Source organism: Olea europaea, unplaced genomic scaffold (genome assembly GCF_002742605.1).
Source record: "Olea europaea var. sylvestris unplaced genomic scaffold, O_europaea_v1 scaffold632, whole genome shotgun sequence".
Taxonomy (NCBI): Eukaryota; Viridiplantae; Streptophyta; class Magnoliopsida; order Lamiales; family Oleaceae; genus Olea; species Olea europaea.
The window spans coordinates 268,264-283,249 of NW_019264682.1; the positions used below are offsets into that span (position 1 = coordinate 268,264).

The 14,986-nt window shown below is 34.4% G+C and overlaps 2 protein-coding genes across 3 annotated transcripts; one reads left to right on the top strand and one right to left on the bottom strand.

The window, feature by feature from the left end:
• The first annotated feature begins 6,959 nt into the window (after positions 1-6,959).
• LOC111389913 (putative WEB family protein At1g65010, chloroplastic) lies at positions 6,960-10,820 on the top strand. The gene is made up of 2 exons (XM_023014899.1): positions 6,960-7,196; positions 8,358-10,820. The coding sequence occupies exons 1-2, from the start codon at positions 7,155-7,157 to the stop codon at positions 10,617-10,619; spliced, it is 2,304 nt and encodes a 767-aa protein (XP_022870667.1). The 5' UTR covers positions 6,960-7,154; the 3' UTR covers positions 10,620-10,820.
• On the bottom strand, positions 10,791-14,348 carry LOC111389914 (E3 ubiquitin-protein ligase KEG-like). 2 transcript variants are annotated; one of them, XM_023014901.1, is made up of 5 exons: positions 14,053-14,348; positions 12,852-13,224; positions 12,645-12,736; positions 12,060-12,533; positions 10,791-11,842 (listed from the first exon to the last, which is right to left on the bottom strand). In XM_023014901.1, the coding sequence occupies exons 2-5, from the start codon at positions 13,218-13,220 to the stop codon at positions 10,978-10,980; spliced, it is 1,800 nt and encodes a 599-aa protein (XP_022870669.1). In that variant the 5' UTR covers positions 13,221-13,224; positions 14,053-14,348; the 3' UTR covers positions 10,791-10,977. The 2 variants fall into 2 exon arrangements, with proteins under 2 accessions (XP_022870669.1, XP_022870668.1); XM_023014900.1 differs by having other exon boundaries at positions 14,047-14,348.
• Positions 14,349-14,986: the final 638 nt, after the last annotated feature.

Below are 14,986 nucleotides of genomic sequence, written 5' to 3' on the forward strand. Positions count from 1 at the left end.
AATTCTACAACATGTCGCTGTAACTCTTCAGCTTCCTTGGGACTGAGGCGATATGCTGGTCGGTTTGGTAGACTCGACCCCGGAATAAGGTCGATCTGATGTTGAATATCCCTCATAGGTGGTAACCCCGGAGGAAGATCCTCTGGCAACAAGTCAGAAAACTCCATTAGCAGCTGCTGCACTTCTGCTGATAAATTCGGGTTTTCCTTCACTTCACTGTTCTCACGGGGCAGTAGAGCATATATCAGTTCTCCACTCCCAATCTCTACTAAGAATCTGGACATAGAAAGCAGGTTGTTGTTATTAATTACTGGGGCAGGGGTGGTTTCTTCCCTAAGAGGTGCCAAAATAATTTTCCTCCCTTTGATGCTAACAGAATAAGTATTTTTCCTTCCATCATGAATAACGCTGCGATCATATTGTCAAGGTCGTCCCAACAATACATGACACGCATTCATAGATATCACATCACACCAAGTATTATCAAAATATTTTTTCCAATCGAAAAATACACTAGACACCGTTTCTCTACTGTTACCTCACTGCCTTTATTCAACCACGATAATTTGTATGGATTGGGATGACGATCTGTCTTCAGCTGTAGTTTCTGGATAGCCTCTTCAGACACTACATTCTCATAACTGCCACTATCAATTATTAACTTACAAACTTTATCGGTAACTGTACAGGTTGTGTGGAAAACATTGGTCCTTAACCAATCATCCACTGAATCGCCCTTAGGAGTCAGCAAACTCTTGCGAACAACTAGAGTCTCCTGGCCATCTCCATACAGCACATCCACATCTTCACCTTCATCATATACAGGCTCTCCAACCTCCTCGATATCCTCAATCATATCCTCTTCAATTAGAAGATTTTTATTTTTCTGACCAGCCGACTTCCTGCAATCAATCGTCCTATGTCCCTGTTCACCACATCTGAAGCACTTAATGCCTAAGTTAGGATTGTCCCGTGGTGGCTAATAGGTAGGACGAGATGTTTGAGGTCGAACTGGCTGACTACTTTCACTTCTGACCACTGGCTTCTTATTTTGCTGCCTTTCCACGACAAGTGCACGCTGGTATGCTTCAGACACTGTCCACAATGAATGAAGGCTTAGAACATCCTGCAGGGGCTGCCTTAATCTTCTCACTTACCGTGCAACCATCTGTTCTTCCGTTTTAGATGAATCGTTCTGAGCTACCAATTGATAGAAGTCCTCCGTATAATCATCAACAGATCTCGGACCTTGCCTCAGTGAATGGAGCCGCGGAAATAAAGACTGAGTGTAGCCGAAAGGAAGAAAGTGCCCTTTCATCTTTTTTTTATCTTCTCCCAATCAGTGATTTTAGACTTGCCTTACCGTTCTCGCGAACGCCTCAATTGTTCCCACATGCTGAAGCTCTTCCCTTAAGTTTGATGGTGACCAATTTTACTTTGACATGATCTGGAACCTCCTTATACTCAAAAATTCGCTCCACTTCATTCAGCCAATCAATAAAACCTTCAGCCTGTAACATACCAGCAAACTCCGACAGATCCACTCTGAAATCGAGGTCTACATGGTGATCCTTCCGTCCACAATGCTCCCAGACTAAAGCACGATTGTGATACAGGTTTTCGAAATTGGTATTGGAATCGTGACCATCTACATAATGATTATCGAACTCCGATTCCGTCAAACGTTGGGTTAACTCCACAACTTGTCTCTGCAAATCTTCAATCGTCACATGCTGAACATTGCGATCACGGTGTGGGATATTTTCAAAATTTGATTGTAAATCTGGATTTTGGCAAATAAAAATAGTAAAAGAATATATTCTTTGGACAACTTTTACTACTCCATTAGAACACTTTGAATGGTTAGTCATGCTCTTTGGATTAAAAAATGCACCCTCTATTTTTCGAACAAAGATGGATAGTATATTTAATTCTCTTCAATTTGTTTGTTTATATATATATATTCTCTATCCTAATTCACATCCATCTATTTCTATTATTTTATATTCACTATCTAATGGTAAATGCAGATAAAATTTTGCAGTCTACGTTATCAATTTTTATTTTTTATTTCCCATGTTTCGCGCACCTCAATTTTTTATTTATTTTCATTTTACTTTTATAATGGGAAAAAATATTGTAAAATCCACCAAATTTAAAACTATATATATTTTGCATTAACATAAAATGTTTTATTTTACTATAATTAAATTTCAAAAAATAATTTCTCAAAATTTCAAATCAACTGTTTTTTTTTTTTAAGAAACAAATTTTCAAAATGACAAACCAAGCATATTTTTAATAATCTTAAAGCTGATCCGCAAAATAGCACAAAACGTCCTTATATTTGACATTTATTGTGAAAAATGTCTGTACATTTCATTTTTTTTTTTTTGCATTTTCGCCCTTATTTCAATGTTTCATTGCAAAAAAAATGTCATTTTCACTATTTTTAATGTAAAATGACCAAAATACCGTCTTATTTAAATTAAAAAAAGAAAAATAAAGAATAAATTATAATTTTATTTCTGAATGTTTAAAAAAATGCAAGTGAATCTAAATAATTATTAAATGACCTAATAGCACAAACGTCCCTACATTTGATCTGAAGTGTGCAAAATGTTCATACGTTTTAAATTGGTGAAAATAACTTTTTCTGCAATGAAACGTGGAAATAGGGATGAAAATGGAAAAAAATTGAAACGTAGGGACGTTTCCTGCAAGAAGTGTCAAACGTAAGAACGTTTTGTAATATTAGGCCTTATTAAAATTGAAATCATCACCCAAACTACGGCTACACCACCTGTTCCGGAAAGACCCATGCCATTTCAAAATATTAATCGACTATGCTCACCAAGGCGTCTCTTTTCATGGTCTTAAAATATCAATAAATGGTTCGGTAGTATGAAGGTTCGTCATTTCCAACACAACAATCGACTATACTCATCAGAGCGCCTCTCTTTATGGTCTTAAAACATCAATAGATGGTTCAACGTTATGGAAACTTGACGGTTTGGACGATGGTTAGTCGAAGTTTTTTCACTTCTAAGGTGGCAATCTCATTTGGAGAATAGGAGGAAAGGGGGGAAGGGAAGAGAGAGAGAGAGGGAGAGGGAGAGGGAGAGGGAGAGGGTTTTTTTTTTTTTAAATATTTTAATAAGGTCTAATAGCACAAAACATCTATACGTTTGACACTTTTTACAGAAAAAGTTCCTAGTTTCGGTTTTTTATTTATTTATTTTCATCCCTATTTCCACGTTCATTGCGAAAAATGTCATTTTCACCAATTTGAAACGTAATAACGTTCTGCACACTACAGGATAAACGTAGGGATGTTTGTGCTATTAGGCTTTTCAATAATTATTTGGACTTACTTTTATTTTTTAACATTTAGGAGTAAGATTAAAATTTATTCTTTATTTTTCCTTTTTTTTGGGTTTATTTAAATACGAGGGTATATTGGTCATTTTACATTAAAAATGTGAAAATAAAGTTTTTTGCAATGAAACGTTGAAATAAGGGTGAAAATGTCAAAAATGAAAGGTATGGACGTTTTGAACAATAACGTTGAAAGGTAAGGACATTTTGTGCTAATTACCCATTGAGCTAATAACCAACCAACCATTTGATTCCATGAGAAAGGATTTGAATTATTTGAAGGATAAGAAAAAAAAAAAAAAAAAAAAAAAAAAAAATGAAACATAAGGGTGTTTTCCACAATTAGTGTCAGACGTAAGGACTTTTTGTGCTATTAACCCAAAATCGAAACACATTCTTCCAATGGATAAATAATATAAAACGTCCCTACATTTCAAGTTCATTGTAGAGAACATCCTTACCTTTAATTATTTGACATTTTCCCCCCTTCAAAAAATGGGAATCAAACATGTCTATATACTCGCTCACCAGTTATACAAAATAGGGAATTGCTACTTTTGTGTGGACATTTTTTTATTATTATTATTATTATTATTATTATTATTATTATTATTATATATGTGTGTGTGTGTGTGTATTTTATTTTATTTTTTTGTTGAAATTGGAGTAATATTATATTTGTGAAATTTTTGTGTTTCGGAATATGATGATTTGGATGATATGTTTTGGAATGAAATGCACCAAGTGATTAAACATTAATAAATGAAAAAATATTAATTTAGCCTGAAGGGAAAAATGATAAAAATAAAAATGCAATGAGTATTCATATATGTCAGTACTGTCTTCAAACTTTAGAGAGTTAATTGTTCCAATGGTCATTGAACTTATATATATGTATTCAATTGCTCATCAAAATTTGAAATATCGAGTTTTGGGTACTGAATTCTAGAAATTGTTGTACATTACTCACTGAAATAACTTCCGACTCAAAATTCTAACGAAATCGATGACGTGACTAACAAAACGCACATTTGACGCCCCGTCACAAGTTAAACTTTGAGATAGTTGAATTTTGAAAAATGTCTTCTATTACTCGCTAAAAATTGAGGTCGTCCAAATTTGGCCACCAAACATTGATATAGTCGAATTTTGGTCACTAAATTTTGAAAAACATCTTCTATTGCTCGCTATAAAGTTGGATTTAATTAAGCATTTGTTTATCTCCATTTAAAACAAAACTCTTATAATTTTCATATTCATTTTTAACCACACATTTATACAATAAAATATTTGATATAAATTCAAATTTTTTTCCAACTTTTTAACCATATATTCTAAAAAAAAAAAATTACTATTTAAAACTCTTTTTTTTTTTTTAAATAATAGCCATAAAACAGAGGCAAAAATTCCTTGTTAAAATTTGAATTTAATTTAATTTTAACAATAAATAAATTGTATGTTTCATTGCAATTAGTAACAAGTTTCTTTGCACAACTTTGCAAATGTTTCATATTGTTCACAATAAATTTGGATTTAACTAAAATATTATGTGTTTAATTTATTTTTGTAGAATTTATTGTGAGCAGAAGACGTTTTGCAAATACACGAATAAATTTGTAAACACAATACTTTATTTAAATTTAAATTTATTATGAGTAATAGAAGATGTTTTTCAAAGTTGTGCGAATGAAGTGATTATTAAGTGCAATGAAACACAATATATTTATTGTTACAAGTAAATTAAATTTGAATTTTAACAACAAAATTTAGTCTCTGTTTAATGGCTGTTATTTTTGAAAAAAAAAGTTTTAAATAGTAATTTTTTGGAGAATGTATTGTTAAAAGGTTAGAATTTTTTTTTGAATTTACGTATAAAATATTTTATTATATAAATATATGATTGAAAATGAATATAAAAATTAAAGAGTTTTTTTTTTTTAAAACGGAAGATAAACAGAGGCTTACTTAAATTAAAAGGTATAGGGAGCAATAGAAGATGTTTTTCAATATTTAGTGGTCAAAGTTTGACTACATTAAAGTTTGGTGGTCAAAATTCGACCACTTTAAAGTTTAATGGTATGACGGGACATTACGTAAGTCACATCATCAATTCCGTTAGAGGTTTGAGACGAAAGTTATGTCAGTGAGTAACGTACAATATTTTTCAAAGTTCAATGATCAAAATTAAATATTTTAAACTTCAATAAATAATCAAAAAATAAATATAAGTTCAATAACAATTGGAACAATTAACTCGACTTTTAGATAAAGAAAGCGTAGGTCCATATTAATCCTGTGATATGTCCACATCATGTCCAACCGAGTTGCCATCCTTCCTCGTAATAACGAACTTCACGTGTCACTACACGCTTCCACAGAAATCCATAACCCAAATGGCATCTTCCACCTCGGTGCAGTTTCTTGCAATTCCTCCAAACTGCCTCGTGATGCTCTCTAGTATTACACCATCAGTTTTAGGGATATTAAGTTCCAGCCTCGCGTTTGGACTAAAATATATCTTGAAATAATATTTTATTAAAAAAATATGTAGTTAAGAAAGTGAAAAAAAAAATTTTAATTTTAATTTAAATTTATTTTATGAAATTTTTTTAATTAAAAATGAATTTAAAAATAATAATTTTTCAAAAAAAATGAGGGCCAAACATAAACTAAGTATCATTAAAAAAAGGTTCGATTAAATAGATCACCTAATTTTATTTTTAATTGAACCTATCACACGTGTCATATAGACTGATGTTCTAACATTATCGATACTAAATAACTTTTCTCTTTGTATTTTGTTTAATAAAACGTTATTGACGTGAATTTACTAATTTGATAGTCTTTTCATTAAAAGAATGGTAAAAAATTGTGCAACAATAGTTTTTCTAGATGCCAAGTTTCATTCTTGGCACTCTTCTTGAAGGGTCTTTTGTCGAGTTTAATGTTCGTCTTGTTGACTAACATCCTTGTTTTCTAAAGTTCGGTAAAAAATGAAGTCTAGTTTAATAGAAAGAATTTATTATTTTAACTCTCTTACATTCTCGAAATACATTGAAAATACTTTTCATCACTAAAGGACAATGAAGACAAAAGTTTTACACTATAATGTGCAAGAATATAGATCGGAAGATAAATTTCTTTTAAGAATTTATTTGTGTGCTACTTTCATGAACTTCGTTACAATAAATTTTGCGTTGAAGATCATTGTGCCAATACACTTTTTATGCAACAATTAGAGTGTCACTTATGGTCAAAGATAGTACCAAAAATTGTGAGATTTAATTGCGATTGTGATATTCGATCTTTATATCTTTTTGCAATTTTATATTCAGATTCCAATTATTATTTCTTGATATTACTATTTTTAACTTTTCGTGATTATCACTAATTTTATTTTGAACCAGCGATGATCACTAATTTATATAAGATAAAGATAGGAATGTCAAGAAACAAAGCCTGAACATAAAAGTGTAAAAGAAGATAAAAATTGGAGACCCACATATATATAATAGTCGCACATGGCCCAATGAAACACGACATTATATGAAATTGGAGAATACTGTAGTGGATATACTGTAGTTCATTAGCCTCATTTCAGTACGCCTCTCTCTCTCTCTTTACTGTACTTTGTTTCCCTCCATCGCAATCCCTTTCCGCACCTTCAAGTCTCTCCATTTATTGTATACGGGCACGTACGTATATTTTTTACGTTATCTTCATCATAAATGTCTGTGAAAATCCAATTGAGATAAGATATGCTGAGGAAATGAAGCATGGCGATCTCTGCCTCTTTCGCACCCAATCAACTTTCGCAGGTTCTTATCTCTCTGAGTATACCTGTGCTTGTGTATTTCGCACGAATATTTTTGTATTTTTGTTCATAATTTTCGCGGCCTCAATTTGTGGTCTATGGTAACAGTAAATGTTTTTGGCGTGTTTCTAATTTCATGATTTCTTAGATTAATAACTGGATTTTTGGTTGTATTGATGTTTAATATTTCGTCCTCTTTTTTTTTTTTTTTTTTTTTTTTTTTTGTTTTTTTTTTTTTTTTTTTTTTTTTGTGTGTGGGGGGGGGGGGGGGGGGGGGGGGGGACCTAAAAAAAAATAAAAAAAAAATAAATAAATAAATAAATAAGAGTGAATAAATAAACCGAAAGATGCAATTTTTCTAGTATCTGTATAAAAATATTAACTTTGGTAAAGAGTCATAATTGTTTAGGTATTAATTGAATTATTTTCCACATGTTTGTCGAGAAAGCGAGTAGTAAGTTGAATTCTGAAAAAGCCATTTCCTTTTTAATTATATAAATAAGGTCAGCTCCTTTACCTCCGAAATAGTAAAGGATCAAGGAAAAACCAGCTGAAGATTAAATTCAGATGACAGCTTTTTATTATTATTCTTAAGTATTGGATAATTTATAGAGTTCTCGAATAGCTGGCCTCCATCATTGGTGCACGATAGGTGTCCGGCCTACAAAGGTGATTCTGGATGGGTTGGTTTATATACATCGCTTACTTCATTCCAAACTAGATAGGCCTGGAATCACAACAAAGTCCTAACTACATGTTAGTAAGCTATCAGGGAATGGAATTCATGTTTCTGTATTCATATATAGTTCTTATATTTTTATGTGCCCACCTCTATCAGGAGTAAATGTAGGCAACTCTAGTAAAGACATAAACATATCTGTATTGAGTTTGACATGTATATATTTTGCTTAATGATGTTGCAAACTGTCAGAAGTCCTAAATGGAGCTTTGTGTGTTTTCTGGTTCAATTTTCTCTATTTTGTCTGTGCACGATTTACTGGAAAATATTATCCACATTGATGCTTAGTGAGCTGTTTAAAGTTGCTTATCAAATCTAATTTGTACGAGGACAAAACTATAGAAAGATTATAGACTCAATGGCGTACACCATGAAAAAGATAAATAAAGAGTCGTATAATGGGCTGATTGTCAATTTTGTTTGCAGATGTGCTATTCTGGGCTAAAATTAAACGAGAAGAGATTAGCATTTTTGAAAGAGCACAAAAGAAAGGGTCGAAGTCGATGCTTGTGGATTTTCAAATCAGTCTTGAATTACACGAGGTCTTCAAGTATTAACGACAATGGGGCAACTGAACCTGCTAGGATTCTTCTGGAGATGTTGTTCACACACACACAGAAACTTGAGGAAGAGATAGGCAGAGATCCTCACTCAGTTTCTGAACTAGGTTTGAATCTCGGTAAGCTGGAATCGGATCTTCAGGTTGTACTGCTGGCCTTGAAGAAGAAAGAAGAAGATTTACAAGATGCAGAAAGGAAGGTAATGTTGGAGTACAATGAAATAAATCGTGCAAAAGAGGACTTAGAGTGGCGGAAGGAAGAAATAGAAGCTGCTAGATTGAAGCAGGAAAGGATAGAAGATGAGTTAAAGCAAGCTAATATAAGCTTAGCTTCACAAGCTATGGAAATTGGTGATCTTAAGCTTCATCTCAAGGAGAGGGATCAAGAAATTTCAGCTGTTCAATCTGCCCTATCTACGAAAGAAGAGGAAATTATAAAAATGCAAAATGAATTGACGAAGAAGAGCGAGGAAGCTGCTGATGCTGAATCAGAACTCAGATCCAAGGCCCAGCTCCTGGATGAAGCAAATGAAATTGTGAAAAAACAAGAAGCTGAACTCCAAGAACTTCAGAGAGCGATTCAAAAGAGAGAAGAAGAGCTGGAAGTTTCCATGGGTATGCAGAAAACTAAAGCAGAGAAATTGAAAATTGCTGAGGCCAATTTGGAGAAGCAAGCAATGGATTGGCTCATGGTGCAGGAAGAATTGAAAAAGCTGGCAGAGGAAACATCTAAACATTTTGGGGAAGCAAATGAAACTATGGAGGAGTTTGGAAAAGTGAAGAAGCTTCTTGCTGATGTGAGGTTTGAACTAGTTTCGTCTCAGAAAGCTTTGGCCTCCTCTAGACAGGAAATGGCAGATCGGGAACAGCTACTGGATGAGAAGATTCTTGAAATTGAAGAGCACAGGAGGAGTGTTATGTCCTATATGACGAGTCTGAAAGATGCAAAAATCGAAGTGGAGAGTGAGAGAGTAAAACATAGGATTGCTGAAGTTCGAAACAAGGAGCTTGAAAGGGATTTATACTTGGAGAAAGAGCTTGTTGGAGAGTTACAAAAGAAATTAGATATGGAGAGATTTTCCTTGCAACAAGCAATTCAGGAAATGTCAGCTCTACAGGAGGAGCTAGACCGTAAGAATGATGAATATGGAGAGAAACAGAGTCTTCTTCAGGTCAAGGAGTCGGAATTGGTGGAAGCTAGGCTAGAGATCCAGCATTTGAAGTCTGAGCTGACTTCCCTTCAGCTTATCTTGGAAGAAAAAGATCTGGAACTCTCAAGTGCAAGAAAGATGCTGGAGGACGTAAACCAGGAGATAGATGAGCTAAGGGAGATTATGAAAAGTAAAGAAAATCAGCTTATTCAAGCAACGTCCATGCTGGAGGAAAAGGATGAACATGTTCAGGCAATGCAACATGAACTGAATGATACAAAACAGAAATTCTCTGAAGCTGAATCAGTGTTGGAACAGATTGTAGAGGTAACTAACAAAGTAGTTCTGTCAGCTAAGGATGAAAATTTTGATGCTTTGAGCGGACTTGATTATACCTATCACCAGTTATCACCAGAGAAATCAGCTGATAGTTTTAAGTGGCAGAAGAAACAGCTTGAAACTGAACTCAAGTTTACCCGAGAAAGTTTGAGAATGAAGGAAATGGAAGTTCTTGCAGCACAAAGGGATCTCACCGTCAAAGACGAGGAGCTAAAGATGGTTCTTGGCAAATTGGACGCCAGAGAGCAGGAACTAACAAAACTGAAGGAAGAAATGATCAGAGATCGTGATGAACTAAAACAGCTTTATGCTTTGGCACAAGAAAAAATAGGTGAGAAGACTGTTGGTGACCTAGCAATTGAGGAACTCCAGTTGGAAGCAGCACAACTAGAGGTCGAAGCTGCAACTAGTGCGCTTCATAAACTCACAGAAATGAGTCGAGAGCTTCTAAATAAATCTAGTTTGAGCATCGATGTTGATTATGATACCATGTATTTCGAGCGCAATGGTTTTGACACTAAGATGAATATGATTGACGGCAGTGTTTGTTCTGGTGAAGTTAAAACAGAAGTTGCTCGACTTTTGGCTTTGACTGAGCAGTTTGTTGATGAGGCCAGCATTGTTGGTAGCACGAGCTAATAGAGGTTATGTTTAATTTGTTGACTAGATAATAGTGCATATATCTTGTACCTAACCAGTTAATTGCCGTAGGTTGGGTATATTTGTTCATCATATTGTACTTTTATGTTAATGTAGACTTCTTGTTTGTATCTCATATACTTCATACTCGATAGTGTTGTGGACATGAGAGATCTGAAACAGATGATTTTTTCCTTTCCTTGTTGTGCATCTATGATTCTACCAGAACAAGATATGGGGTTCTTTCATTTCGATGAAAACATTTCATGGAGCATTCGTAATTGTGAAAAAATGGGGCAATTTGATTGCTGTAATTTCAAGACTCATTTTTGCGTTACGCAGTGATTTTGCTGAAATTTTAACTGGCTTTGAGAATGTTGTGATTACGTCCCTTCTTTAGCTTCAATCTCCCCAATTTCTTCCCAACACGAAGCCCTAGCTTCATGGCAGTAAACAGACCCAGTGCTATCAGTAATGGCTTGACCGCCCAGTGAAAGTCCTCAAGATGTTGATACTTCTTCACCAAGCCTGGACAAGTGTCGAATGACACAAGTTCAACTTCAGCTGGATCAGCCAAGAAGCTTTTGTTTTCATCACCAAGTATCAATCTACCCGGGAACTCAACCACAAGGCAGCCATTTGGAAGTATCTGACAAATTCTTCCTGCTGCCCACTCGCCACTTCTTTTCCACGGCCAATCAAAACGAGGGCTGAAAACATTTGATCTCAGCCTTACGAACTTCCCTACACGGTAAGGTTTTGCTATCTGGATCTCTGAGTAATTGCCTTTCCAAAGAGTCTCTAGTCCTACAAATCCAACGGCTATATTGCCATCTCGGTCAATGGAGTGAAGAATACCCACAGGCGAATGCTTCTTGTCTTCTTTCTTCAAGAGCACCCAATCTCCTGCAGCCATTCCAAACGTGACACGTTCTAATGTAGAAGCGTGAACTCTTATTGGATCATTAAGTCCATGCATTCTCACCAAAACAAGTCCATCTCGTTCCGTATCACATTCTAAACCAACTACACTTCCCTCCAGAACATCCACGTTTTCCAGTTTGCATGAATTTGGCGACTTTCTAGATCGTACCATGTCACCCACTTGCAGATGATCCTTCGCAAGGAACCACTCGGTATAATTACTACCACCAAGTTTTTCTATTATAGTTCTACTTCCAAGACCTGTCCAGCTTCCATCTTGGTTAACAGCATTTTGCGAACTGCAAATTGGTAAAATTTTAGTTGGCTTAAGAATACATGCACAAGCCACTTGAAGCCTGAAGGATGCAGTGACAAAATGTTTAGAAACAGCACGCATATGAAAAATAGTGCAGAACCAAAACGCGGTAGATTCAATGGTCAATTTTCTCTACAACAGCTCATTTTTGTTCTTTAGGAAACTTAATTATGAACAAGGAAAAAAGGAAAAGGATATACCTTTTAAACGCGTGTAATATGTCCGCCATCCTAGGGCGACTCATGAAGTCGTACTCAAAACAACCAATAATGACATTCTCAACAGCAGGAGGGAGCCCACTGGGTATATGTGGTTTTTCTTGCTTCTTTACTACCAGTTTGTGTATCTCATCAATTGATTTACCACTCCAAGGCTGAATGCCAGTCAACATCTCGACTATGCTGCAACCAAACCCCCATGAATCGGTTTCAAAGGATAGAGGACCAATAATATCGGGTTGCCATTGTTCTGGAGCCATGTAGTTAGGAGTACCAAGTCTCTGAATCACATCTGTACTTGGCAGAGAAATACCAAGAAACACGTTCGGAATTCCTATGTCTCCAAGAATCGCCCTGTCATGTTCATTCAAAAGGAAATTAAAAGGCTTAAGATTGAGAATAAGGATCTCTTTGGAGTGTAAGTCCATTACTCCTTCAGCCAGATCCGCGCCATACCTGTGAACACAACAACAGCATGAAAATTGCGAGCGTTTTATTTAATAAAAACTTTTAACTAGAGAAAAGTACTTATTGATGTGTTTCTCAGATACATTAAGCAAAAATCACCTCAAAACATCATTCAATGAGAGCTTTCCCCCTTTGAGGCAAGCCATTTTGTCCCCAACTGAGCCCTCATAAAATTTCATAACAATGCATATCTAGAAGGAAATATAGAGCATTCAGAATTTGTTTATTTTCTCTCTTTTTAAATGCATATATGGAAAGACATCCAGATTCTCAGCATTGTAAAAATAGTTCGAACAACATACTCACCTTCTCACTTATGACGGAAAGACCATGCAGCCAGAAAACGTTTTCTAAACCCCGACATTTAGAATGTAAATCCTCCAACTTTACCAAGACATCTTTAACGTTATCTTCTTTAATGGAATGCAACATTTTAACAGCCACTTCATGATACTCTTCATAGTCTTCCGTTGCACGGTGATATGTTGCCAGCCAAACATCACCAAAAGGCCCTCTTCCAATTCTGTGCTTGAGTTCAATTGTTGCTGGGTCGATCCAAGGGTGGATATGGTTAGAAGACACTACTGCACTACCACCACTGTCACCAGAATCTCTCTCAACAAGTTCAAAGTCAGAAATAGACATTGATTGATTGGCAACCACTTGTCCAGCCATTTTCCTAGTTTCCACAACATAACCATTAAGGAATATTGCTACACCATGTCATAGAAAATATGGAAAGCCACTGAGAAAAATAGAAAAGAAAATGCAGTTTTGGAGAATTAAACTGTGTTTGCATCGTGAGAATGAATAAAAAAAAGAAAGCAATATTAGCAAGAATATTATTTTACATCAATATTTGCAAAATTAGACAATTACTAGTACCACCGTGGAAAAATTAAACCCAGCTGAAAGTATATTCAATAGCTATGATCTTCCCGAATGATGCCGCGACAAATGAAAAGAACATAGATTTCACTTACGATGCATTAAAATTAAGATATATTTTCAGAAAACTGAGTTACAAAACAAGGAATATCTCATTCTTAGTCATTGAAAGTTGCAAAATAGTAGTAGATTTTAAATATTCAACAGCGAGTAGAAAATCTGCAATTACTTGTGATGAAATAGACAATTAGAGAACAATATATGACAAATATAGAAGCATCCCTGATCATCTGAAAATATAGCAGTCCAAAGAATAATACTAATCAGCATATATAATTCGAAAATTTTAACCTGTTCACAACTCAATTCACCTTCTAACGCACTCACAAACACATACTGACTCACTGAATTTCCAAAACTGTCCTATCAATTCAGGCAAAGGAAACATGAAAAATCCAATTCCAAGACATGTTTTAATTTTTAACGGCAACAAAAAAGAATAAAATCACATGATTTAAATTTCCATTTAATGGAGAAAAACACAGAACAGCACACGAATTAAAAAGCACAAGAAATAATCAACTACAAAAGAAAATACAATTATGATACTTACACTCACTGATAGTATGGTAGAGGAAGCTGAAATCGTAATCAAACTTTATTCTTTTTATGGTCTAAAAAAATGAAAAACTAATTTTTCAAAAACAAATTAAAGATTGAAGAGAGAGAGATGACTGATGAGTGGAATGCTATCGTATGCTACGTTCATTTCCCTCTGTTTATTATTTGAAGAATAACTGAGCAATGCTCGGTAGCCATTTCCCGGGCACAGCAAATGCAAATGGGCCTTTGAATTGACTCCCCTCTGACACATAAAAAGACATGTGCTTGCACAATGATAATCCTTTCATTTACCACTTGTACACTCCCACCACCTACCGAATTGAAGAGAATAATGAGTGATTGATTGATGGCATGGGGTAGAAAGGAAAAAGCAAAAAAAGTAAATTTTTTAAAACTCACATGTAGACGTTCTTTATTGTCTGTACGTTCAATCAATTGAAATTGGACTGCTCTCTGCAACGGACAAATAATCTCTAAAAATGGGCAAAAGATATGGAACAAACAGGCGTGAAATTACACTTTAGTCCTCAACATTATTACAGTAAGTTGATACTGGCCTTTAAAAATAACATTTTAATTACCAAATATTTTATTATGTCCCTATTTGGCCTCAAATTCATTTTTAACCACACATTTCAAATTGTTTTCAAAATTTACTAAAAATTTAATTTTTATCTAAACCAAACAGGGGTTATGATCACACATTTACTCTTCAATTACAAAGATAATTCAAATCACTATTAAGCAATCATTGTTAAGCCCATGTTTGGTACATTTTTTTATTTTTTTTAAAATTTATTTTCAATCACATGTTCTCACAAAATAAATTTGCACATGGATCCATAATTTTTTTTCTATTTTTTAATCACACATTATCCAAAAAAATATTTTTAACAAATTTATTTTCAAAAAATCTATATCAAATAATC

Bases quoted from the DNA above. Each gene is read 5' to 3' on its own strand.
- LOC111389913 (XM_023014899.1), top strand. From the start codon at position 7,155: ATGGCGATCTCTGCCTCTTTCGCACCCAATCAACTTTCGCAG. The intron at 7,197-8,357 runs GTTCTTATCTCT...TTTTGTTTGCAG, and splicing joins CACCCAATCAACTTTCGCAG to ATGTGCTATTCTGGGCTAAA.
- LOC111389914 (XM_023014901.1), bottom strand. From the start codon at position 13,220: ATGGCTGGACAAGTGGTTGCCAATCAATCAATGTCTATTTCTGACTTT. The intron at 12,737-12,851 runs GTGAGTATGTTG...ATTTCCTTCTAG, and splicing joins TTTCCGTCATAAGTGAGAAG to ATATGCATTGTTATGAAATT. The intron at 11,843-12,059 runs GTATATCCTTTT...ACCAATTTGCAG, and splicing joins ATATTACACGCGTTTAAAAG to TTCGCAAAATGCTGTTAACC.